Here is a 26,488-nt window from a genome sequence, read left to right on the forward strand (position 1 = left end):
TAACTCTTCTAACCAATGGTGTTTTTGTAGTATTTAGAGAATAGATTTCATGTATCTTTGTTAAATTTTTTCTTAAGTATTTCTTTCATTCTTTTTGAGACTATTGGGAATCAAATTGTATCCCAATTTCACTTTAGATTGCTTATTTAGAATATGTAGAATTAGAATTAATTTTCATGTAACTATTTTGAATCTCTAGACCTTGATGCACTCATTTACTCTAATGTTTTTTAGTAGATTCCTTAGGACTTCCTATGCATAAGAGCATTTCATCTGTGATCCAGTTTATAAAAGTCCCAACTCTTTCCACTGCAACCATACTCTGTAGCTTGGGAAATTTATTAACTTGGGAAAAATAGGTTACCTTTAGGAAAGAAACAGTAACCACTTTGTAATTGTGTTTTAGTGCATAAAAAATTCAGATTTTTGAGCTGAAATATTTGTGGAGAAAGCAAAGTCCCAAGAATAAACTTAGAAGGAACCTTGAGTTTATTTGGTGAAGTCTTTTGTTTAATAATATTGCCATTTCTTGGTGATTTTAGGAGACCAAAAGGTCTTCCTAAAGTGAAATAGCAGAGGATTATACTTTAGAGGTAAGCATTCTAATTTGTTTTCACTTTCAGAAGTAGCTGAGCTACGAGGAAGCATGAGTTTATGAGTCTGAAATATATACCTAGTGCTACGTTGACATTGTAGTGATAATTCAGTTTTGCATCCTTGCCTATGTGACCTCAATCCAGGGATAAGATTTTAAGGTCTTAGTTTCAGACCAAGAGAAACCTCCTTATAATTCTTTTTCAGATAGTGATAGGTCTGTCAAAGGGTGTTCATTTGGAATTTGGAATCTCTAATCTGGTGAGTTATGGGTTATTCTGGACAAAGTAAGCAACCAAAAAGGCTAAAACATTTTGGATTTTCTCTTTCCTCTCTGGGATAGCAAATTAGGTTTGGAAATGTCTAAAAATGGTGAGCACTTAATTAGGACGATAAGTTTGACTCTTGGAGCCCTTTATAGTAAAGCTCATGGAACTGCCCAGGGGATACAGATATGGTTGAATTGGACTTAATTTCTGATTTTCTAGCTAGGAGAGGCATACTCTTACCTCTCCTTGCCTGACAAGGCATGGAGAACTCTTAAACAATCACATGTTAAGTGCAAAAGCTATTTGTGCCTCCTAGGGAGAAAAAAGAGTATTAACCTGAGGTGGCTTTTTAATGCCTTCCAAAGTGAACAGGGAATGCCAGGATCCCATTGTGATTATTTATTTGGTTTATAGATGTTGTTTCTATTTAAGATCATGCAGGCAAATATTTAAGAAAGTGAATGTCCCAGAATGACTTATTAGGATAGGATGAAATAGTCAGACTCTTATGAGCCTATAAGATATTTTTGGAGAAAATGTGTGAGTTTTCCAGAGTGGCAAGATTCAATATTTTAATTTTTAAGAAGTTTACTAGTTGTGAAAATGAATAGAAATACTGGTAGTTTTTCTCTACCAAAAATCCTCCTTTCATCTTTTGCACATCATTTGGTTTATCTAGTCAGAATGGCTTGGCAGTCTTCCTTTTAAGGTCAGAGGAGTGAAAGATAAGTTCATGGAACTTGTGCCAAGTGATAAACAACAGCTCTGGGTCTCTTTTTTCCCCACTGTGGAGTCCCATGGCCAGCTGTTCTTCCCAGAGCAAACTTTTCTTCATCATAAATGTAGCATCAAGTACTGGGGATTTAAAAATAAAAATATTTGCTGCTGGTAGGTGATGCCAGTGTCTGTGGCTACCTGGAGCAGGATCTGTCATGTCTCAGGGACCCACATGGCTTTGGGCCAAAGCACTGTGACTGAACTCTTGATTTATTTCATAAGAATTAAACCTTTCTTCATGCTGCTGTTTTCTATTAAAAACTCCCATGGAGCTCCATTTCAGTAAATTCTCACTAGTCTTCAGAGCCCAGGTCCAGTTTTATCTCCTTTAAAAAGCCTTTGTCTTCTACTTCTGTGCCTACCTTTCATTTGTTTATTTTTATTTATATTTATTTATTGGCAGTACTGGGATTTTGAACTCAGGGTCTCATGCTTGTTAGGCAGGCACTCTACCATTGCAGTCACTCTGCCAGCCCGTTTTTGTGTTGGGTGTTTTTAAGGTAGCTTCTTGCATACTATTTGCCATGGCTGGCCTTGAACTATGATCCTTCTGATCTCTGCCTTCGGAGTAGCAAGGATTACAGATGTGAGCCACCAGTGCCTAGTTGTGCCTTGCTTTTAAAAATTCATTTTCCTTCCCATGGGAACACTTGCAGTTTAGTACTACTACAGTTGGCTGTTTGCATCTGTTTTTGGATTTTCTTATGGGTTACACTTGGATACAGCCCTTTAACCACTTATCATCCTTTTTCCACCCACAGAGGTACAGGACTCCTGAGCTCTGCTACTCAAGAAATGTAGCTGGCCAATGACTGCATTTGTTCCTACAATAAAACAGCCAAGAAACAGTAATTGGGCCACATTCTCTAGGTTTTGTAGTTTGTACACTGCCCAGCTCATGCTAGTCACATGAACCATGAAATGAATGCTGTCCCCTGGAGTTCAACAAGGTGGCCCTGGAGGCCTACACACTATTGCATTGTACTGGTTGGTCTGGAGACTCCTCTACCTTTTCCATTTCATATTTTTGTCTGTTTTGGTGGGAGGTTAAAAATTAGGAGTGAATCTAACCCTTCCATGATTCTGTAAGATCATTTCTGCAAAATGAGGTCTTGAGCCCTGTCTTCAGAGAAGCCTGGGGTGCTGGTTAAAATGCAGATTATTCAGCTCTTCAGTAGACTTAAAAGTCAGCCTAAGAGAGGGCTGGGGGCTATAATAAGCAAGACTGAAGTATTGGGAAATGATTGTTGAAATGACTTTTTAATAAGGGAAACCATGGTGCTTTAAAGGATTAATACCTTCTCTTTAACCTGTTGCACTGCTTATGGTAAACCCTATCTGACTCATTTCAATTCAAAGACTGCTTAGGGAGCACTTGCTTCATGCCCACCACTGTGTCTCATGGGAGAATCAACTGTGAAAAACAGGCCTTTGCTGTCAAGGGGCGAATAATCTATTTGGAAATAAAAGACATACAATAAATTTGTGCAAACACATTTATGTATGTACATGAATATGCATGCCATATAAAGATAGCTTTTAAAAAAGCAAGTTGGATTGTTAGATTTTAGAGTTGAGAGATACCTTAGGGGTAAAGAATAGCTTTAAGCTTCAGTGACTCAGTCTCAGTACTTTGGGTATAAGAGACAAACTTCATGGAAGAGTAGAAAAAGCTATATACTGATTAAAAGGCTAGAAGTTTGGATTCAAGTGTGACCCCAAGTAAGCAGTAAATGGTAGTTACTTTAACTATAAGAAAAATAACAATAATGGCTAAAATGAAATCCATTTTACATTCATTCACTCATTTTTCCCCCCTACTCCCTGCTCCCTTTTTCTCCCCCACCCTCAGCCTTCACTTCCAGGCAGAACCTGTTCTGCCCTCTTCTCCAATTTTGTTGAAGAGAAGACATAAGCAATGATAAGAAAGACATAGGATTTTTGCTAGTTTGAGATAAGGATAGCTACACAGAGAGATTCCTAGCATTGCTTCCATTCATATGTGTATTAAAACCCAGATTGGTTCATTTCTGCCAGATCTCTTCACTACTTCCTGGTCATCTTCCCATAGTGACCTCTGTTGTTTTAAGGTTACTATATTAACTCCTCTACAGTGGGCACATTAAACACTTTCAAGTTTTGGGTTTCCTACCTTTCCCTAGTTCTCCTAAATGTATTCTCCCCTTAGCGTGTGACCCATGTCCAATAATATTACTGCATTTGTTTTAGGTCTAAAGTCCACATATGAGGGAGAACATATGAGTTTTGGCTTTCTGAGCCTGGCTAACTTGGCTTAGGCTGATGTTCTCCAGTTCCATCCATTTACTTGCGAATGATAAGATTTCATTCTTCTTCATGGCTGAGCAAAATTCCCTTGTATGTAAATACCACATTTTCTTCATCCATTCGTCAGTAGTGGGGCATCTTGACTGTTTTTGATGATAAAGAGTATACTTAAAACTTGTATATGTATATATGTGTCTGTTGGGTATGTTTTTCCTGCCACTCAAGGTTGAATTCTAACCTGTGTACCTAGAAAATAGTTAATATACGTTGATACAGAACAAATAAGGTAATAATAGTTTTAGCTTTTTACCTTGGTTTCCTATTTCCTTTAGTGTATGTGTGTATGACTTTATTTTTTCCCCATTATTTTGTTTAGTGGAATTATTAATTTTGATGTCTTCATGGGTTCTGTGTGGATTCTGACTTTATTTCTGCCATGGATTTATAATCTCTGTGTATTTGAAAGTAAGTTACTTTTTGATAAGAAGAAATAGCAATGCCCATTTAAGTCTTTATAAGAAAGAACCTGAGTGCTTTGTCTTAATCATCATTTCTTTTCTCTTTTCAGAGGATGTTAAGCAAGTTTTTGGACAGACCACAATTCATCAACATATTCCATTTAATTGGGAATCCGAATTTGTGCAACTACATTTTGGAAAAGAAAGAAAAAGACACCTGACATATGCAGAGTTCACTCAGTTTTTGCTGGTGGGTCTAGCTGTAAAAATGTTTTTTAAAAAACCTAATTATTAAAACCTAGAGTAAAATTTTGTGTAAGAAGATACTTGCTTTGACTTGAGCCCTGAACTCTGATTTACTGCAAGCTGTGTAATGCTGGCAAGACTACCCTACATAGAAGTGTTTCTTTATTAGTATGTTAAAATCATAGAATTAAATGGGCTCTTAGAAAATGGTATAAAACCCTTCCTGTTTGAAAGGAATACAGATTTACACCCCACAAAATCAAATGATTTCCTCAAGATCGCTTAGGTTAGGGGGACAAAATTGGAAATTGAACATAGGACTTGTGACTGGCTCTAGGTAGAATATATACTATTTATATTTTGTTTTTCCTTGAGAAATGAGCATATGTGGTCATCTGCATCTAACTGTGAAATCGTATCATCTGAGGTCTTTTATAATTAAACCACTGGGTCTCAAACTTGGTTGCATATGAAATCACTTGGATAGTGTTGAAATCCTGTTTCTTGAAGTGTGTCTTTAGGGATTGCTGCCTGATTAGAAAGTCAGTGTGCCTGACGAATGGATTAAGAAAATGTGGTATCTATACACAATGGAATTTTATGCAGCCAGGAAGAACGAAATGTTATCATTCGCTGGTAAATGGATGGAATTGGAGAACATCATTCTGAGTGAGGTTAGCTTGGCTCAAAAGACCAAAAATTGTATGTTCTCCCTCATAGGTGGACATTAGATCAAGGGCAAACACAACAAGGGGATTGGACTATGAGCACATGATAAAAGCTAGAGCACACAAGGGAGGGGTGAGGATAGGTAAGACACCTAAAAAACTAGCTAGCATTTGTTGCCCTTAATGCAGAGAAACTAAAGCAGATACCTTAAAGCAACTGAGGCCAATAGGAAAAGAGGACCAGGAACTAGAGAAAAGGTTAGATCAAAAAGAATTAACCTAGAAGGTAACACCCACGCACAGGAAATCAATGTGAGTCAATGCCCTGTATAGCTATCCTTATCTCAACCAGCAAAACCCCTTGTTCCTTCCTATTATTGCTTATACTCTCTCTTCAACAAAATTAGAGATAAGGGCAAAATAGTTTCTGCTGGGTATTGAGGGGGGAAGCGGGAGGGGGTGGAGTGGGTGGTAAGGGAGGGGGCGGGGGCAGGGGGGAGAAATGAACCAAGCCTTGTATGCACATATGAATAATAAAAGAAAAATGAAAAAAAAAAAAGAAAGAAAGAAAGTCAGTGTGCTCAGGGTACTCACTCATGGGCAACTCTGAAGGAGTTGGGTACATTTCTGGGGTGCACCTTTCCCAGCCCAGTACCTCCTACCCTTTTTTCTTTACCTCTCTTCTCCATCATGATCATATCATTGGGCCACTGATGATCCTAGTGGAAGAGTATTTTTAGAAATGTAGTTACAGTTTAGCTTTCCTCCTAAAGCATCATCTTAAAAAATGTTTTAGCCAGATGTAATATACCTGGCAAAGGCAGGAGGATTGCAAGTTCCAGGCTAGCAGGGTAAAGTTAGTGAGACCCTATCTCAAAAACAAAGTATAAAAAAGGCTGGGGGGGAGGATCACCACCTAAAGGTAGAGGACTTGCCCAGTAAGCATGTAGCACTGGGTTCAGTTCCCGATATTGGAGGGGAAGAAAAAAAATGTTTGAATTTTTTTTCATTTGATCAGGTCTGAGGTTTGAACTCAAGGCTTCACGCTTGCTAGGCAGGTGCTCTACCACTTGAGCCACTCTGCCAACCCTTAATTCCTTTATTAACAATTAATTACTGGAGGTCAGTATATCTATTGGTATATAGGCCTCCATAATAAATTCACCCTTTCTTTTGGATTTTTATGGATTTGTTTTATTTCTCCGACAAAAATATTTGTATTTTATTAGATTAGATTTAATACTTAAAAAGACTCATTTAGGATATTCTTTCTATTGATATGTTTAAATTCTGAACCTTGAGGAGAATTTTGCCAGGGAAATCTCCCTCAGTTCTTTGTTACTAGAAATGTTGTCAGTGGGTATCTTGGTACCTCTGGCATGCCACAGACCTTGCCAGCGCCTCTGAACAGAGATTGAATGCACAATTGGAATGGAGTTGGAGGATACAGATGCACATGTGCACTAGGCCATGATGCTCATTTGTGGCATCCATTCTTAGGCACTAGCATATAAGGTGCTTCCCTCTTTGACTTTTAGTAGTATTGTTACAATACATAGAATTTGTCATTCTTTTTTTGTGTGGGGGATCTGGAATTTAAACTTAAACCTTCACGCTTACAAAGCAGGTGTTCTACCATTTTAGTCATACCGCCAGTCGGTTTTGCTCTGGTTATTTTGGAGGTGGGGCTCTGGTGGACTAGTTGCCCACACTGGCCTTGAAGAGTGATTCTCCTGATCTCAGCCTCCCGAGTAGCTAGGATTAAGGTGTGAGACACCTGCACCCAGCTTTTGTCATGCTTTTTAACTTGGTTTTATTTTCCTTGCCTTTCAAAACTTAAAATGCCTTAATCTTGTGTTTATTAAACATGCTAATATCTGTGAATCCCCATTTTCAGTTCTATATAATCATAAACCTACTTAAATAACTCAGGTAGAAAATGGAATCTGAGTTGTTGGAGTTTTACAGTTGTTTACATAGGACGTTGGCACGCCGTAGGAGGCAGTATTCATTTTGATGAGGAATAATTACAATAATGCTATTGAGACAAATATCTCAAATTGACTTTATGAAACACAGCCTAATTAACTTTTAGTCTTAATGGGATGTTAGCAATAGTAAGGATGATCGCATTTTCCCCTGTGAGCAAGTATCAATTATGTTGAACTGAGTCAATTGTAAACCACTCCCAGCAGCTTCTAGGCCTTCTTCAGGATAAAGGAAAACCAGAGTCAAGGATTAGGTGACTCTGGGATTTCTGGTTCCATTTCCAGCCACAGCTTGTAGAACATTCACTTACATTTGATTCCATTCTGTGGTGGTAAATGGAAACACGCCCCAGTGTCTTGCATGAGATGATTTTGACTTTGGAGTCACAATAGAAGCCTCAAACTTTTACTAGATTTAAAATGCTGTGGTTCATGATTTTGACTTGGGCCAAGTTAGTGTGCCCAACTCCAGAACCAAATTTAAAGGAATTAGTAGCTGTATCATGATAGGCTTTAGTGGATGCAGTTTGATGTCTACCTTGGGCCACTTCCCTTCATTTTAAATGTTTTGTTTCTTTCCTTTGAAATCTTTTCTGGATGCAGATAGCTTCTGAAAGGCAGAAGTGAATTTAATCTCCTGTGCTTCAGGCTTGTGCTTTGCTAGACATGTACTGCCTTTCTGCTGTAGGGCAGGACTCAGAAACACAGGCATATGGTTGTAAAAGTCAATGTTTGACTCTTTGAGATATGAAAGAACTGCCACCATGCCTGCTGCTACCTGTCACTGATGAGGAAGAGAACCATCTATAGGGACAAGCTGTGAAGAGTTTGTGGTTTCTGGGAGCCTAAGTGTGATACAGAGACACAGGGAGTCCCTAGAAATAGAACAGTTGGTTCAAATGGACAGGCATGTTAACCCTTGCTTGTGTCTATTCCCATGTGTGTGATTCATGGGTACTGCCACTTTCTGCAAGTTCCAATTGTTTCTTTATTTAATAAATTCTTTGCTATAGCTAAGCAAATGTGGTTTGGTACAAAGCACCACATGCTGGAGAATCTTACTTGGTTCATGTGTTCATTTTTGACATCTGTGGTCTGGGTAAGTGCCTCACCCATTAACTAAGGTGGTGGCAGTCATGGGCAGTATTTAAATGGTGAGCTAGTATGTCCTTCTCTATATTTTATAGAATTCACAAAGTAGTGAGTGAATTTGATACTCTTTAAGCTAAACTTATTTGTACTGTGCTTCTAACTAATAATGCCGAAGCAAGTATTGGGGATACAGCCTCCTTCCCCAATAGGCTTCCCCCATGTAGTCTTTGTTCCTTGTTGGTATGCGAGAATTATACAAGGCAGTAGTGCCACATTTCTGTTACCCCTTCATTCATATGATCATACTTTTGCATCAACTCCATTTTTTTTTTTTTTTTTTTGCAAACCTAGGGTCTTGCACATGCTAGCCACTGAACTCCATCCTCACTCTGATGACTGCTACTTCTTATGCCTAGGTCTTTGATCTCCACTTCATGAGTGATGATGTGTATGTGTGATATGAATAGTTTGGATACTTTAAAATATTCTGTAAAATTCTCCATGTATCTCTATTCTCAGCTTATAAAGCAAACCCCTGATTTTATGGTTGCTAATTTTTAAAAAGGATTTTAGTATCAACTGAGATTTTAGAAAACAATCTGGAAGAATTTTCATTTTCTCTACCTGGTGGAATTCTAGTTCTTAAATGATTCTAACCTCAAACTTTCTTCCCTGTTTGGAAGCATTTTTGGTACTGTAATAATTACTCATGATATAAACCATTCACTTGAACAAGTGTTTGATGAGCATACAGAGTTTGTTGAGAGACCTTGTACAAAGGACTGAGTATTGCAAAGACATTTTTGGAGATATTCATAATGTACAGATATGGGAATTTGTTCCTGCTTATAGCCAGTAGATAGTGCAGAAGGAGGAAATTACAAGTAGATTTAGAATGTATACTCTGTGAGTTTGCTCATTTGTACCAAAAACCCTTAAGAGGGTTTGTAGCATAAACTCAAATGGAGATATAAATCTAAAATCTGCATTCCAAGTGTGGGTTCAGCAGCCATCCAGAGTACAAACCCACAGAGAACCAGGTATGAGGAAAAGATCATCTAGTTAACTGTCCCATTTCACAGATGAGAGTGACTCTTCACTTTCAGCTCTTTGAGTTATATTTTTTGTAGTTTGGTTCACATTTCTCTAATAACTAAAGCTGTCAAACATCTTTTCAAGCACTCATTGGCTACTTACATGTATCTTCTTTGGAGAAATGTCCATTCTTTTGTCCATTTTTTATTGAGTGCATAGCATAGGGTACTTAGGGGCACAAAGTTGGAAGGTGTCAAACTTTTCTGCCAAATTATTCTGTAGAGTCAATTCTAAGAGAAACTTTTTAAAAAGAAGTGATAATAGTAACTAATATGTAAAGGATTTTTGTAATTTACAAAGTAATTTTCAATATTTTTCTGACATTAATGTCCTCCTAATACCCTTTACGGTAATTATCATTATGTTATTTGCAAAAGAATAAACAGACTCTAGGGTAAAATTCTGCATTTATAGGTAATTTTCTGGGGAAATGACCCATAGTTTTCATTAGGTTCCCAAAGGAGTATTCTAAAACAGTAGAGAGCAGCTGCTCTAGAGCTTAGCTTTCTCCATGAGATCACAGGCATGTGAGGGACCTGAAAACCTGATGCCATTACACTCTGCTACACTTGTCTAGGGCCAAGGCTATGGATAAGATATTTCATATTCTGCATAGGGATACCCATGCATCGCTGGACACCTAGCATTCCTGAGCCCTACACATTAATTGACAGATATGATCTTTAGTGGTGGGGAGGGATATGTTACTGTCATTTCCAATTATTTTCTGATACTGTTTTGTAAATGGGTATATATTTTACACATAAATACTAGCATTTAAATATAATCTACATATAGGGAGTTTCCAGTGGCTCCAACTTCAGAGTAAAGTCTAGGATTACTACCAAATCCAATATTCCTCTTAACTAGAACAACATTCCTAGTAGCTGCTTCTTATATAGCATTTTCCAGCTTAGAAAGTGTATTTGTCCCTATAGTTACTGTAGGTTTTAAGCTGAGTAAGGCAGTTAGTATTGTTTCTGCATGAAAGAGGAGCCATAGAAGCTTAGAGACATTTTCTGGATTTGTTCAAGATCAGACAGGTGGGATGGGAAGCGAATTTAATTTTCCTACATCTCTAGCAGTGTTTTTCAAGTTTCAGTGTAAAAATGATCTGAGATGCTACTTTTAAATGCAGTCCTGGACCTCTCTGTCCCCAAGATACTGATTAAGTATTTTTGGATAGAGCCTAAGAAAATGCTCTTCCAATAAGTTGCCTGAATTGTGATGCTCCTGATGGTGAGGGACCCCCACTTTGAGAAACTTTCGTCTAGACTACATGACCCTGAATGTATAAAATCATAGCACCTGACTCCAGGTCTTCATTCCAAAGGCTAATGAGAAGTCTCTGGAGGCAGATATGGTCAGATTTGTGTTTCAGAAGGATCATTCTGTCTGTTATGTGGGAAATCAAGTGGGAAGAGGCATGGCCAAAGAGAGGGAACCAGTTGTTCACTTTCTAATCCAATAGTGAAACACCTAATGCCCATGTTGGATGGCAGTAGTGATGGGCCGAAGTAAATGGATTCAACAGAAGCTAGAGGTTAGTCTTGACAAGGCTTGGTGATTTAACGGGAAGGATTTGCAGAACTCAAGTTTGGCCTTTGGGTTTTAGTCTAGGGCTAGTGTCCCAGACTGGTCATTCATTTTGGAAGGGAGCCCTGACCTTAGCTCACATGATAACAACCTTGTTAACAACCCTGGTGGATGCCAAAACATACTCATGCTAGCCCACTTAGTTTTCTTTGCTAAATCAGATTGACGATTATCTTGACCTGGGGGTCTATACAGATCTGACCTGGCATATCGATCAGCCCAAGTCTTCTTTGTGTAAAATGACCCTTTTCAGTTTTTCAGGTTCTGGGTGCTAGAAGTAGAGTGCTCGAAGTCTGCCACTCCCCGGTGCTGGCAGTTGCCATGCATCCCTGTGGAAGGCTATTGCAGGTCAGCTGTGGTCTTCGCTCTACAGTGATCATTGCTTAGAGCTTGCTACTGTGTCATGGCATCCTGGTATGAGGGAAAAATTTCTACACAAAAGGTTACATGTGTTTTTTAAAAAACGAAACAAAGCATGTTCTCCATCACCACCAGCAAACTAAAGAACCATGGCAACATCCAATTCTCAAGCTTTGGTATTAATAAGGGATTTTAGGTGTTAACAGAAATAACCACTTGTGGAATTCCATGAAACCACAACTGTTTAATCAGGTTGGTGGACAATTAACATGCCCTTTCTTAGGATTGAGTAATATAAGCCATTTGTATTTCCCCTTTGTCCTCCAGCTTGTCATTTGTAGGAGTGAAAATATCTAGGCCATATAGCCAGGGACCACAACTGTATTTGCATTTTCAACATGTGAATGTCTTTAATGTTGACTCTAACTTGGACCAGCTGGAGTATGTTTTTGGTGCTGTTTCGTAAATTCAGTGCTACTTGGTGTCCTGAAAAGAAGAACAAGTGAAGATGGCTGTGCTGTTTGCCCCAGCTCTTTCAGTAGATCAGAATCTGTTTTGGCTTTCAAATGAAGGCCATTGCTAGTTTGACCATAGGTGACCAGAGCTGTGACCCTGGTCACTTGGACAATTAGATGCAGGATGCCTTCCATTTATATTGCACACTTTCTACTCAGGGCAAAGGAAATCAGGATTCGTTGTGCTGTTGTGTCCATGGCACTCCTGAGCTTGCTGTTTTGTTGAGCAGCCTGTTGTGCAGACTTTTACAGTAACATCCCATGAAAAAATGATCACTCCATACAGCCTGTCCCCGGCTGTTACCCACTGTGAAGTTTAACGCTAAATCAGAAGAGCAAGGAAATTGCGATGGAAAAGCGCTGGATTTCCTTTTGGCTGAAGTGTAGCTGTAAGGCAGAGTCACATGTGACATTGCTTCTGACAACTCTTCATGAAAGGCCCCACCCAGGGAATTAGGGGTGAAATTTCACCCTGAACTCTGAAAATCTGGCTGCATGGGAGTATGTGGGGAACACAGGAAACTGAAGAATGGGAAGTACTTACCTCTCTACCTATTTCACTGCTTGTTTCCCTTTTTACTGCATTTAAAAATATGTGCATCTCTATCGTAATTCAGTTTTTTTCTCCCAAATCAGCACTGGATTTTGAAAACAAAGTGGATACTTATATATCAAATAGTATATAGGTTCTTATACTTGATGTAATACAGAATTTGTTTGAAATAGGACTAAATGTAATACCATATTACTAACAGACCTTCTTTATACATTTTTATTCTTTGTTTTGGTAAACAGTTACTCCCATTTTGCCCAGAATTATTCTAATATGACCAACCCCAAAAAGAATTCTTTTGAATCAGTTCCTTAAACTTCTTCCTTTATTCAAATTTTACACATTTTTTTTAGAATTTCAACACATACAACAAAAATGCAAATTAGCCAGGAGGTTTTATTTTTTGTTAATATTCTTAGCTTTATGTTATAAATCCTGTATATCTGCTGCTTGTTTCGAGGGTCTTTTTTTTTTTTTCCTGATAAATTGTTCTCTGGCTAAAGCACAAACTTGCATGTCTGAATAGAGGTGGAAAGAATTTTTTTTGCATTCAAAATATACACACTTGAAAATTGGAGATTATTAAGGAAATGACAGGTCTGGAACTATTAGAAGCATGAATGTGAGACCCGAAGCAGTGTAACCCCTAGATATGTTTATTTCTGTACAGCTAGCAATTTTGTAGAGTTTGATTTTTTTTCCCTACAGCAATCTGAATGGGTGTGTTGAAGTAGTTCGAAACTGCTACAATAAAAGCCTATTCCATTAATCATCATGCAGCAGAAAAGAAGGAACAGAAAACAGTTCACTGGCAAATAGTGCAGAGAAATTTGTCCTCTTTTCATGTGCTTGAGCAGAAAGGTCTGAGATAGCTGGAAAGCTCCTTGCACTGTGGCCTTCTGGCCCCTGGGTACTGTCCCCACTAGCTGCATTTAGCCAGCCCCCCTTGCCCAGCACTGTTAACATAGAGGCATACCGTCTGCTCAGTTCTTGGGGTTTCCGCAGGCTCTCAGACATTGCTTTTATTTTCTGTCCTCACTTATTTAGGTATCAATTTGGTTTTTGACACCTGTTCTTCATATGCACTGTGGGATGATCTCATCTCTTCTTGCAACTTAACTGTTGTCTTCTGGTTTTGAGTAGGCTTCCTTCCAAAAAGAGCAGGCACTCTGTGTAGGTTAAAATTGTGGCTCCAGAGTCAGTCCTCCTGGGTGCATGTCCAGTTTTGTCCTTAGCCTAATGTGACCCTCAGTCTGTTCACTTTGTTTTTCCATCTACAAAAGGAAAGCCTCCCTGAGGCCCACCTCATAAGGTGTGGGGAGGATTTAGAGATGAAGCAGGAAATCACCACAGTCCATGGTATATAACATGCACTCAACACCTAGAAAGGGTTTGCCTTTTGTTTTTCCTAAAATCCTGTCATCCAAATTACCCAGAGTTGCATTTCTACCTGTATCACCAGCTTGCTTTTGGTTAACTTTTGTTTCAAACTTAAACTTACCTCATGACAAGTTTCTCATTGTGATCAGTCACCTTATCTCTTTCTTCTGAAGTGTGTCATTCTTCATGGTAGATTCTCCACTGCTGTCTCCCCTGTCATCCACAGTGAAGATTCTTTGAGATACCCCTTTCTCCATTCATCATCAAGAATATCCAGATCCCTTTACGATTTTACCCAAAGCAGCATAAGTCGGCAGTTAAGAATCTCAGTTTTCAAGTCAGCCTTTCCTTGGTATGGACCTCAGCTCAGCTTCTTCTGAGCTATGTGATGTTGTACTAGTTACTTACCCATTCTGAGCTTCGAGTGTCTCTGCAAAGTGAGGATAATGATTATTACATCACAGAGTTATTGCAAGGCTTAAATGAAATACTGTCTTTGAAATTTTTGGCATGGCCTCTGGCCTGCAGAAAATATTCAGGCATTCAGCTCTTAATGTTATTCTCCATCCTGTTTGGTGTTCATGTTTCTGTGCCTGTGGCTAGTTCAGAATGAGTCAGCAGAGCCACTGTTCCATACCGCAGGGACTTTAGACATTGTCAGCCTTTCACCTTGATAAAAATCAAAGCTGCCACTTAGTGAATGCCTGTCACTTCTTACCTTAAGACTGCGCATTGGACATTGCTATGCACGGTTCATGGAGGAAGACCTAGGGCCTAAGATGCAAACAGGTCACATGAAATCTCCCAGGTCACAGTGCTATGGCTGCCCTCCATTCCTGTTCCAAGCTTCCTACTGTTGCATCCCCCACAGGGCTCACATGCCCACTTCAGTAAAGCAGAGTTAAATCCTTGGCATTCGTGCCTTAGCCCATGTGTGGGCAGGGAACTGCTGCTTTGCAAGGAGCATCAGCCGGTCTCTTTATAGGTGAAGCACTCCAGCACATTATGCCAAACCTATCCATTGGTTTTCTTTTTTTTTTTTTTTTAAGAAACCCAGAAAGCTGGCCTGATGTCTTCTAACCTTTATATATTGTTCTCTCCCCTCCACAGACAGCTTGCTTACCCATTCTGGTCCCCTTTGCTTTATCCTTTCTGGTTTACATCTATGAGCCTCAGTCTCTTGGTGGCCCTACATGTGCATTAGGTTTTTCTTAAATAGCTGTAGAGGTACCTAGGATTGTACATTACTGTGCCATGAGTAGTGAGCTGTGTCATTTATTTCAAAGATGACACATTCTCGAATTAAATATTTATGGAGTTACCAATGTGTTTGCTTCCATAGGCCTCTACTTACTCATCTCCTCAGTCTCTTGGGACTGAGAGAAAGAGACAAAATAGTGAGGGCAGAGTCTTTTCCGTGTAGTTTCTCCTCCGTGTGGGACTGTTGGTGAAATGACCCCAGTGCTCTGGTGTTTGGGGCTTTTGCCTTAATGGAAACTTAGGAATTTGACTCTTTCCCCATGAAAATCATCAGGAGTGAAAGCTAGAGCATCATGAATAACTTAAAAGCAAATTGAGGTTTTGACTTTGCAACAGCTCTACAGAGCTAGGCGCCAAATTCCCGACAGCATTCTCGGGCTCCCCACTCAGGTGGTGAAGCAGCAGGAGCTCAGCAGTGGTGTACACATTTAGGGATGAGCTCCAGCTTTGCTGCCTCATTACGTCCCTCACTAGGTGTAGTGAGGGGATGATCGCACCTGCTGTCCAGGGCTGCTGTGAGCACGACACGCCTTCATTTCAGTAAAGCGTAAGGCAGTCCTGGTAACCGTGGTGGATATTTGGGTGGAGGTTACAGTTTCATTCTTTGCCCAGAGGAAGAAACAGCCACGACATAGGCAAATAGCATGCTACAGAGGTGACAAAACCCATCTTTAGTAATACACTATAAAGTGGGAGAAACATCTAAGTGTTTCACTTTTTCCTACTATTGAGAAAACCTCCATCGAGCCAGCTCCTTATTCACAGAGAATTTTAAGGTCTCCAGTCTTAAGAGTGTTGAAAGTGTACTCTCAAGTTGTTCATGATTAGGATGAACAAAGCTTTTGTATTGCCTGATTAAGAGATTCCTGCTAGGGGTGGTTCAACATACGAAAATCAATAAACGTAATAAACCACATTAACAGAAGCAAAGACAAAAACCACTTGATCATCTCAATAGATGCAGAAAAAGCCTTTGATAAGATCCAACATCATTTCATGATAAAAGCTCTAAGAAAACTAGGAATAGAAGGAAAGTTCCTCAACATTATAAAAGCTATATATGACAAACCTACAGCCAGCATTATACTTAATGGAGAAAAACTAAAACCATTCCCTCTAAAATCAGGAACCAGACAAGGATGCCCACTATCTCCACTCCTATTCAACATAGTACTGGAATTCCTAGCCAGAGCAATTTGGCAAGAAGAAGAAATAAAAGGAATACAAATAGGTAAAGAAACTGTCAAAATATCCCTATTTGCAGACGACATGATCCTATACCTTAAAGACCCAAAAAACTCTACTCAGAAGCTTCTAGACATCATCAATAGCTATAGCAAGGTAGCAGGATATAAAATCAACATAGAAAAATCATTAGCATTTCTATACGCTAACAATGAGCAAACGGAAAAAGAATGTATGAAAACAATTCCATTTACAATAGCCTCAAACAAAATCAAATACCTAGGTGTAAACCTAACAAAAGATGTGAAAGACCTCTACAAGGAAAACTATACACTTCTGAAGAAAGAGATTGAGGAAGACTATAGAAAGTGGAGAGATCTCCCATGCTCATGGATTGGTAGAATCAACATAGTAAAAATGTCAATACTCCCCAAAGTAATCTACATGTTTAATGCAATTCCCATCAAAATTCCAATGACATTCATTAAAGAGATTGAAAAATCTACTGTTAAATTTATATGGAAACACAAGAGGCCACGAATAGCCAAGGCAATACTCAGTCAAAAGAACAATGCAGGAGGTATCACAATACCTGACTTCAAACTATATTACAAAGCAATAACAATAAAAACAGCATGGTACTGGCACAAAAACAGACATGAAGACCAGTGGAACAGAATAGAGGATCCAGATATGAAGCCACACAACTATAAGCAACTTATCTTTGACAAAGGAGCTAAAAATATACGATGGAGAAATAGCAGCCTCTTCAACAAAAACTGCTGGGAAAACTGGTTAGCAGTCTGCAAAAAACTGAAACTAGATCCATGTATATCACCCTATACCAAGATTAACTCAAAATGGATCAAGGATCTTAGTATCAGACCCCAAACTCTTAAGTTGATACAAGAAAGAGTAGGAAATACTCTGGAGTTAGTAGGTATAGGTAAGAACTTTCTCAATGAAACCCCAGCAGCACAGCAACTAAGAGATAGCATAGATAAATGGGACCTCATAAAACTAAAAAGCTTCTGTTCATCAAAAGAAATGGTCTCTAAACTGAAGAGAACACCCACAGAGTGGGAGAAAATATTTGCCAACTATACATCAGACAAAGGACTGATAACCAGAATATACAGGGAACTTAAAAAACTAAATTCTCCCAAAACTAATGAACCAATAAAGAAATGGGCAGGTGAACTAAACAGAACTTTCTCAAAAGAAGAAATTCAAATGGCCAGAAAACACATGAAAAAATGCTCACCATCTCTAGCAATAAAGGAAATGCAAATTAAAAGCACGCTAAGATTCCACCTCACCCCTGTTAGAATAGCCATCATCAGCAACACCACCAACAACAGGTGTTGGCGAGGATGCAGGGAAAAAGGAACCCTCTTACACTGTTGGTGGGAATGTAGGCTAGTACAACCACTCTGGAAAAAAATTTGGAGGCTACTTAAAAAGCTGGACATCGATCTACCATTTGATCCAGCAATACCACTCTTGGGGATATACCCAAAAGACTGTTACTCCAGAGGCACCTGCACATCCATGTTTATTGCGGCACTATTCACAATAGCCAAGTTATGGAAACAGCCAAGATGCCCCAGCACTGACGAATGGATTAAGAAAATGTGGTATCTATACACAATGGAATTTTATGCAGCCATGAAGAAGAACGAAATGTTATCATTCGCTGGTAAATGGATGGAATTGGAGAATATCATTCTGAGTGAAGTTAGCCTGGCTCAAAAGACCAAAAATCATATGTTCTCCCTCATATGTGGACATTAGATCAAGGGCAAACACAACAAGGGGATTGGACTATGAGCACATGATAAAAGCAAGAGCACACAAGGGAGGGGTGAGGATAGGTAAGACACCTAAAAAACTAGCTAACATTTGTTGCCCTTAACGCAGAGAAACTAAAGCAGATACCTTAAAGCAACTGAGGCCAATAGGAAAAGGGGAACAGGTACTAGGGAAAAGGTTAGATCAAAAAGAATTAACCTAGAAGGTAATACCCACACACAGGAAATCAACGTGAGTCAATGCCCTGTATAGCTATCCTTATCTCAACCAGCAAAAACCCTTGTTCCTTCCTATTATTGCTTATACTCTCTCTACAACAAAATTAGAAATAAGGGCAAAATAGTTTCTGCTGGGTATTGATGGGGTGGGGGAGAGAGGGAGGGGGTGGAGTGGGTGGTAAAGGAGGGGGTGGGGGCAGGGGGGAGAAATGAACCAAGCCTTGTATGCACATATGAATAATAAAAGAAAATGAAAAAAAAAAAAAAAAGAGATTCCTGCTAGTAAGACTCTTTGTTTTGTTTTTGTGGTGGTGGTACTGGGATTTGAGCTCAGGGCCTTGCTCTTGCTAGGCAAGCGCTCTACTACTTGAGCCACACCTCCAGCCCCCAGCCCTTTTTTTGTTTTTTTAAAATTTTCTTCTTTCAGATAGGGTCTCATTCTTTTTGCCTCAGACCACAGTCCTTCCACTTATCTGGGATTACAGGTATTAACTACTTTGCCTGCCCCCTACTAGTAAATATTTAATGTAGAAAGCATTGGTACAGGAATGAATAGTGCCACTGTTCCCATGAGAGATGTGTCCCCATCCCAGACACATCCCTTGTGTGAGCATAGCTTCCCCTTCCAGCATCTGTTTTTCAACTTGGCATTCCAGACAGGCTAGTCTTAGTGTTCCAGCTTCCTTCTCTCTGAAGAGACAGGATGGCCAAGGAATATGCTGCCATTTTGGTATAATGGTCTGAGGATCCCTTAGATTCTGAGTTTTAACTAGGGGAATGGTAACTAACTGAAATAACTGAATAACTTCAGCTGTTGTTGAGTCATATTGGCTTACGATAGCTTTAGCAGTGGGTCTGGCAAGTCAAAGGAGACTGTGTTCATTTACTTTGAATTTAATGCAGACTGTGGTCATTTTTCCTGACAGGCTGTTAAACAGTTCGTTCCTTCCTTTCTCTTGAGTTGGAGGCACTCATACAGAGAACCCTGTTTTGTTCAATGGATTGTGATTTGTTCATGCAGTTGGTTTTACAGGCTGCCTGTCATGGGTGATAATATCTGTTCTGAGTGCCGACTTATACCCGAAGCATTCTATACAGCAGCGTAAGTGGGATAAACATAAACAGGACATGGTAGGTAAGAAGGCAGGAATGTCAGCACTGAGTCTGTTGTAAAGTGAAATAACACAGGTTCCATAATTAAAGGTCAGGCAGAGTCACATGAATTCAGGGCACTGATTTTCAGTTAGGACACATAGCTGAATTTACCTGCTGTGTGAAGTGTCTGGCAGGGCTGGGAATGGGTAGTGGGAGAAGAGACTGAGAGTAGTTCTTGGATGTGCCTTGGATATGAAACACTATGACAAGGGGCTATCAGAGCTTTCAGCAGAGGGAGGCAGAGGTCAGAGCTGTGATTCCAAAAGGTGGCTTGACGCATGCAAGGTGGACATGCAGAGATCAGAGTGAGGCTCCCCGCTGGGCCATGCTGGTAGCTTAGGCAAGGACTGAAAAGGCCCTGAACCACTAGTTTTTGGGGATGGGGAAGGTGCATCTGAGCAACTTTCAAAGGCCTAAGGGCCATAATTTGGTACTGGTTTCTCTTGATGGAAAGGAAGCTTGAAGAAAGGCATTTTTCTAGGTGAGGTGACCAGAAAACCAACACGCCAATAATTAAGCTTTGAACATAGAAGAGGGACCTGGTTTGAGTGCTGTGTTGAAGACATGTCATAGTGAGGTTAGTGATGTGCAATTTTATGGCCTTTATAAGATACTCTAAGCAGTTAGAAATTCTGGTCCAGCACGTAGGAGTGGGAAATTTGGATGTGGAAGTTAAGCTTTAGCATTTATGAAATCCTTGACGGATTAAGGAACCACTTTGCCTTGACAGTAGAGTGACAAGACCTGAAGCTGGAGGACCAACTAATGCCTCTGTGTGAGGAGCAGGTGGGGCGGGGTTGGGGGGCGTGGATCTAGAAGGACTTTGGGTCCTGGGAGAGTTTCAGCAGGGACAGAAACTCAAACTGCATCAAAGCTGACAATTGCCATACCTGCAAAGAGGCTTTAAATAGATAAGAACTTGATCCTTGCATATTATTTTATCTCTATGATTCCTCTAGTGTACACATTTGGACCCTAGAGAAAAGTAGGGGAAAGGGTAGTGACTCACCGTGCTCTCCTCTCAAGCATCTGGCCAGCCTTCCTCCATCTCCCAGTGCGTCTGGGACACAGCAAGGACAGAATGCTGGGAAACAGTGTCAGATCAGGTGTGCGCCATTTCTCCTATGCTTTAGTTCACACTAATGCATAAGGACAATTAATTTTTACACAACTATAGGTCATTATCAATTCCTTAATATCATCTAATAAAACCTAATTTCCTTTGAAGTCCTTGAGAGCCACTTCAGTGATGCCTTTTAACTTCATGGAGATTAGCTTTCTCTTGAAGGACCTGTTGGGAGGCAGGCTGTGTCCTGAGAACGCTAAGATGTTCTTTGCAGGACTGCTTCTGCCATGTGGTATGCACTGAGTTTCAATGGGAAGCTAGGTTGTATTTTGTGTATACACTTGCCCTGAGAGTAGTAGTGGAGACCTGTGACTGACTTGCTCACTTTAGTTCATATGAGTTAAATTCATATCTACAGACACTACCACGGTTTTGCCTCCTCTGAGCCGCACCCTTATCTAGAGCAGCACTTCCTTATTTAAAGCAGTGGTCCTCACCCAGGACATAGGGATGTTTTTGAAGCATTTTTGATTGTCATAACCCTTGCTGGTTGGAGCTACTAGCACCTAGTGGGAAGAGAGGAGGGATGCACAGGGAAGCCTCACATAATAGTGACTTAATCTGCCCAAAACGCCAGTCACGCCAACCTGAGGAAAATCCCTGTGTTAGAGAAATAGCATTTTACAGCAAAGAACTGTTGTTACGTCATGTGTTTGGATACTACTGTGTGGTTAAGAATTATGGGTCTTTGAAGAAAGATTTTTCCTTTCATCTGCATCACCTAAACTAGGTTTGGTTTGAACCCACTAAACTTCATTCCTGTTTTCATTTTCTTTGTGTCTCAGACTCTAGCACAGTAGAGAAGTGATTTGGTTTTTTGGGTTCAAGATCTGAGATGAACTGTATTTTCTCAGAAAGTATTCATTGATCTCAACAATGTCCTCTCTCAAAAAAGATACTAGCTTGGGGATGCTACTAAACAGGCAGGTGGGGGCTTGTTAAATCAAGGTGTGGTCTACATTTCTTTAGCCTGATTTGAAAATGAGTAGTCATTTGTAGTGACAAAGTAGGAAATATAAAATATGTCACCTCTGTGTTTGTAGGAAATACAGCTGGAACATGCAAAGCAAGCCTTTGTGCAACGGGACAATGCCAGGACTGGAAGAGTCACGGCCATTGACTTCCGAGACATCATGGTCACCATTCGCCCCCATGTCTTGACACCATTTGTGGAAGAATGTCTAGTAGCTGTAAGTGGTAATTTGCCCTAATGAAGTAACTTAATCCACCTACTTTAAGCTTAGTAAATAAGGAATTATAAATAATAATTGATACAAATTATTTTTTTCTGTTTAAAACACATTTTCTTAATCTGATTCTATACTTTACCAAACTCAAAGAAAAGGTATGTTTTGGCTAGTTCTGGTAGGTAGGTTAATTTGTTGTCCGAATTATATGAAATTTTAGAGAAAAAAATGGTTGTCCCTTGGTATCCATGGGGAACTAGACCCACCCACATTCAGAACTCTGGATGCTCAAGTCATTTATAGAAAATGGCATAACCTGCGCACATCTTCTCAATACTTTAAAAATCCTAGATTACTCTTAATACCTAAAACAATGCAAATTTTATGTAAATTGTGGTCAGAAGTATTGTTTAGGGAATAATGCCAAGGTAAAAAAAGGCTATATATGTTCAGAACAAATACATTTTTCCCCCAAATCTTTTCATTTTGTGATTGTTTGAATCCATAGATATGGAAGCCCTGGGCCCAGAGGGCTGTCTATGTTAATTGGTTAAAAAAAAAAAAACAAAAAAACAAAAATTTGTGATCACATGTTAATTTTGCTTTGAGGTATTTCATATGTTGATTGTATTTCTTCTTTGAGGCAGAAACAAAATAAAACAAAACACATTTATTGCTTGGTAGAATTGTGGGCAGACCAGAAAAGCTAAATCTTATATCACTCATGATTCATATGTGTGTGTGTGTGTGTGTGTGTGTGTATGTGTAGGCTGCAGTGACACATGTGACAGGCTGAGCCCTGCCATCATGTGTCATGAGCTCCCATCCCAGAGGATGTCCAGCTGCTGTTTTTACCTCATGGACCTTGTAGTTTCCTACACTGTAATGGGGCTGTGTTTCTAAAGTCTTAATCACAGAACTATAGAATCAGTAGGGATGAGTATTAAAAACACAATCTAGTCTAGAACTAGACCGTAGCCGGTGAGGTCTTAGAATCTAATTTGTAAAGCTTATAGATGATTCTGATAATCACTCTGACCTGGGAGCCACTTCTCAGTGGTAACTCACTCTTCTTTCACTAATCCCTGGAGAAGGCAGTGAGTGTTATCACTCACTGTGTTTCCCACAGTACTTTCCATGGACTGGAGTTCAGCAAACCCTGTAGTTTTCATTGTTTTCTTGGTGCCTCATTCTGGAGATGTAGCCTTTAGACAAGGCCTTTCCCACTCTGGCACTATGTTAATCTAACTCCTTTTATTCCCACCCCCTTTCCTACTCCATACTCAACTCTCATGTCAGCTATTTTAAATGATTACTAAATGAAGATTTATGTGGTTGTTACCTTATAAAGAAGTACCTTCCTAATAAAAATATTTGCCTTGTTTGGAAAGCATAGATTTCAAAACCCCAAATTGAAGTTCCATTCACAATGGACATGCTGTCTGTTTTCCTTATCCAATGTGAAGAAAAATGGGTCCTTAAAAATTTTGATTATCAGAATTCTGACCAGTCTTAACCCCCATCCAAGCATATGACATCTCATAATTTTACCATAATACACTTGTTTGTTAGAAATCCCACCAGTGTAAAGTTTGTATCTGAATGATTATTTATTGCTTGTTAAAAGTAACCGGGCAAGTCTTGATATTAATGTTAGATTGGCCACTTTTCATAGTAGGTTTGCATTGATGTTGTACAGTTTTGCATGTACAAACACATGCATGTGTATAATATAGCTTTGCATGTTTAAACCTTTAAGATTTGCTCATTAGATGAAATAAAACAACTTGTAAAACATTTCCAATTGAAATTTGAACTCAGTAAATTACTACTGGTCCTGTTGTTATAATCCTACACATGTATTTATTTAGTTTTCTAGGGGTTTATGCATGGAAAGTACAAGTTCTGGCCATGATTAGTTGCAGTTATGTCTAAAATTTACTTGTAGCTTTTTTTTTTTAATGTGAAAGAGAAATATGGTTATTTCTTCTCACATGCATTCCTGATTACTTCTAAACTAACATTTTATATTTGTGTGTGTGTGTGTGTGTGTGTGTGTGTGTGTGTGTGTATTAATGGATCTTCTTCACTTATAAGCCGTTTGATTTTTTTTTTCTTTCTCTTCATTTTCAACTTACCAAGGCTGCCGGAGGAACCACATCCCATCAAGTTAGTTTCTCCTATTTTAATGGATTTAATTCTCTCCTTAACAACATGGAGCTCATTAGAAAAATCTACAGCACTCTGGCTGGCAATAGAAAAGATGTGGAGGTGACTAAAGGTGAGTGAGAATGTATCTGAAGTCTTGCCTGCAAATGTCTTGGGAAGTTACTATTACACAAAGAAGGCAACCATTTATGTTGTACATTTTTTTATGCCATTCATACATATTACCATATGGCACATGAATGTCCTCCATCCTTTAATCAGACAAGCAGCAACAAAGAAAACAATCTTCATCATTTTAAATAAGCTGAAGATAACCTTTGAATGAGGAGAACATGTAAAGTTTCTTAAATATTTTCAAATCTTACCCAGCACAACAATAAAAAAGAAGAAAAAGAAAAAAAAAATTCAAATCTTGCTAGAATTTGAACTAAATCAGCAGCCTCTAAAGTGGTCTTCAAAAGTACATAAGGAATTCCACAAACTCGTATTGGTGACAATGTAAGATGATTTGTAAACTTGAACAAGATACTATCAACATTTTAAAGCTATTTTTAAAAAACGTAGAATTCCCTTAGCAATTCCACAGTGGCACTAATAAAACCTCTTGGGACCTGTGCATATTAAATTTCATATACTCATCCTCATTTTCCTTGACCTTCAATTTGAATAACATCCTGTATCATTTTTTCAAAGCATTCAGATAGCACCAAGTTTTTTAATCACAATGTTGGGGAAAATATTCTGCATACTTTTTCCAAGTAACTGAAAGACTGCAAAAATTCTTGCCCTGTTTGAGTGGACTCAAATTCTACAACTGATGATAATAAGTGTCGTGATGGCCACTCATTCTGGTGCCTTGAGTTAATGTTGAATTTAGTGCTATTCTTTCTTGAATCTTTCCCTTTTAACTTTTTTTCCATACAGAGGAGTTTGCTCGGGCAGCCCAGAAATTTGGTCAGGTTACACCCATGGAAGTTGACATCTTGTTTCAGTTAGCAGATTTATATGAGCCAAGGGGGTAAGTTGGCTTTTTTCTTTTTAATTAGTTTAATAAAAGGAGGTTAGGAGGTTGGGGCAGGAGGAGGGCAACAGTTGCGAGAGAAAGAAGCCAAATGGAAGGTAACACTGAAATATGGGAAGTGATAAAAGGAACACTTTAAAATTTATAATGTAAATTGAATAAATTGAAATATGTGTTGTTTTCTATGGTGGTTTTCACTCCAGACGTATGACTTTAGCAGACATTGAGCGTATCGCTCCTCTGGAAGAGGGAACTTTGCCCTTCAACTTGGCTGAGGCCCAGAGGCAGGTGAGTGAAGAGGAACAAGTTTGCTTCCTTGGGGTTTCCTTAGTGAGATACCCCAGCCCCTTTCACTTGTGCTGCCTTTCTGGCATTGGTTTCTGACTTACCATTTTTTCATTTTGCCTCCCAAACTCAGCAGTTTTTAGAAAGCTGGAAAGAGAAGTTACTTAGAGACCTTCTGAAGAACCCATAGTGGCATTGGTACCTTTCTTTCAAAGATGGGGTGATTCTTGGTTGCACTGAAAGCTCAGCTCTCCCAAAACATGTAGAAGATATTTTCTTCTTTAAATTATACATGGGGATGTGGGGAAGGAGCATTGGGGTGGTGTCACTGTCCCCATCAGCAGCTGCATGCTGCTAAACGAAAGCTGTCTTTGCTGTTCAGAGAGGCACTTCATCAACGCATTGTCTAACTGCCATGCCTTCCGTTTTGCCGAGTATCAAAATGAGATAATTTTGTTTAGTCTGGAGTCATAGTTCGAAGGCTTTTAGACCTATTTTCTCTGTGAAAGGATTCATAAGTTATGTGGAAACAATTTTAGGAATGCTAAATTTTATTTTATGGTTAACAGAAACCCAATCTCTTGAAGTTAGGGGACTCAAACTTAAGACATGGGATCTCCTTTCTTAACTCTTGTTCAACTCTTTATAGATCAAGCTTAGGAAGAAAAAGCCTTTCCTAGTGTGTACTGTGCTTGCCTGGCATTTGTAGAATAAATCTACTCACAGACAGAGCGACGATTTTAGAAAAAAGACCTCCTTTAAGGCAAAGCCATCTCTGAATCCTGTGAGACTTAACTGTTTTTGGCTTGGAGCTCTGGGTCTGTACAGCGACGCCAGTTTGACCACAATGGGTTGATGCGGGCTACATTTTTAGGACTGTCAGGCCTTGAGCCAGGACCCCCTCCTTTTAGCTCCTTCCCACCCAAAGGCAATGAGGAATTCTGTGTGCAGCATGTATGTATGTCAAAGTAGTGGGTGTGGCTCAGTAAATCCTAACTCGCCACCTCTGGAAAACCAGCTGGCTGTGGTTAAAAGAGGAAGCTGATGTCCCTGGGTGAAGGAGAAAGAACTGTATAATCACGTGCAGAGGTGGAAGCAGTGTTGCTTTCTCTTGCCTTTGATTTTAAATACTGCATATGAGATGATAATCTTCTTGTCTGTATGCCACCAACCATTTTAGAAATTTGGGGATT

At 39.3% G+C, this 26,488-nt stretch overlaps 1 protein-coding gene across 6 annotated transcripts in view; it reads left to right on the forward strand.

The window, feature by feature from the left end:
- The window catches only part of Slc25a13 (solute carrier family 25 member 13), a 165,569-nt gene that overhangs the window by 74,146 nt on the left and 64,935 nt on the right, over window positions 1-26,488 (forward strand). For all 6 annotated transcript variants that reach the window (XM_074064714.1, XM_074064716.1, XM_074064713.1 and 3 more), the window contains 5 exons: window positions 4,495-4,634; window positions 21,677-21,823; window positions 23,963-24,101; window positions 24,914-25,007; window positions 25,214-25,298. In XM_074064714.1, the coding sequence (XP_073920815.1) occupies window positions 4,495-4,634; window positions 21,677-21,823; window positions 23,963-24,101; window positions 24,914-25,007; window positions 25,214-25,298 (605 nt within the window). The remainder of the gene's footprint in view (window positions 1-4,494; window positions 4,635-21,676; window positions 21,824-23,962; window positions 24,102-24,913; window positions 25,008-25,213; window positions 25,299-26,488) is intronic.

Source organism: Castor canadensis, chromosome 2, assembly GCF_047511655.1.
Source record: "Castor canadensis chromosome 2, mCasCan1.hap1v2, whole genome shotgun sequence".
In the NCBI taxonomy this organism is placed as follows: Eukaryota; Metazoa; Chordata; class Mammalia; order Rodentia; family Castoridae; genus Castor; species Castor canadensis.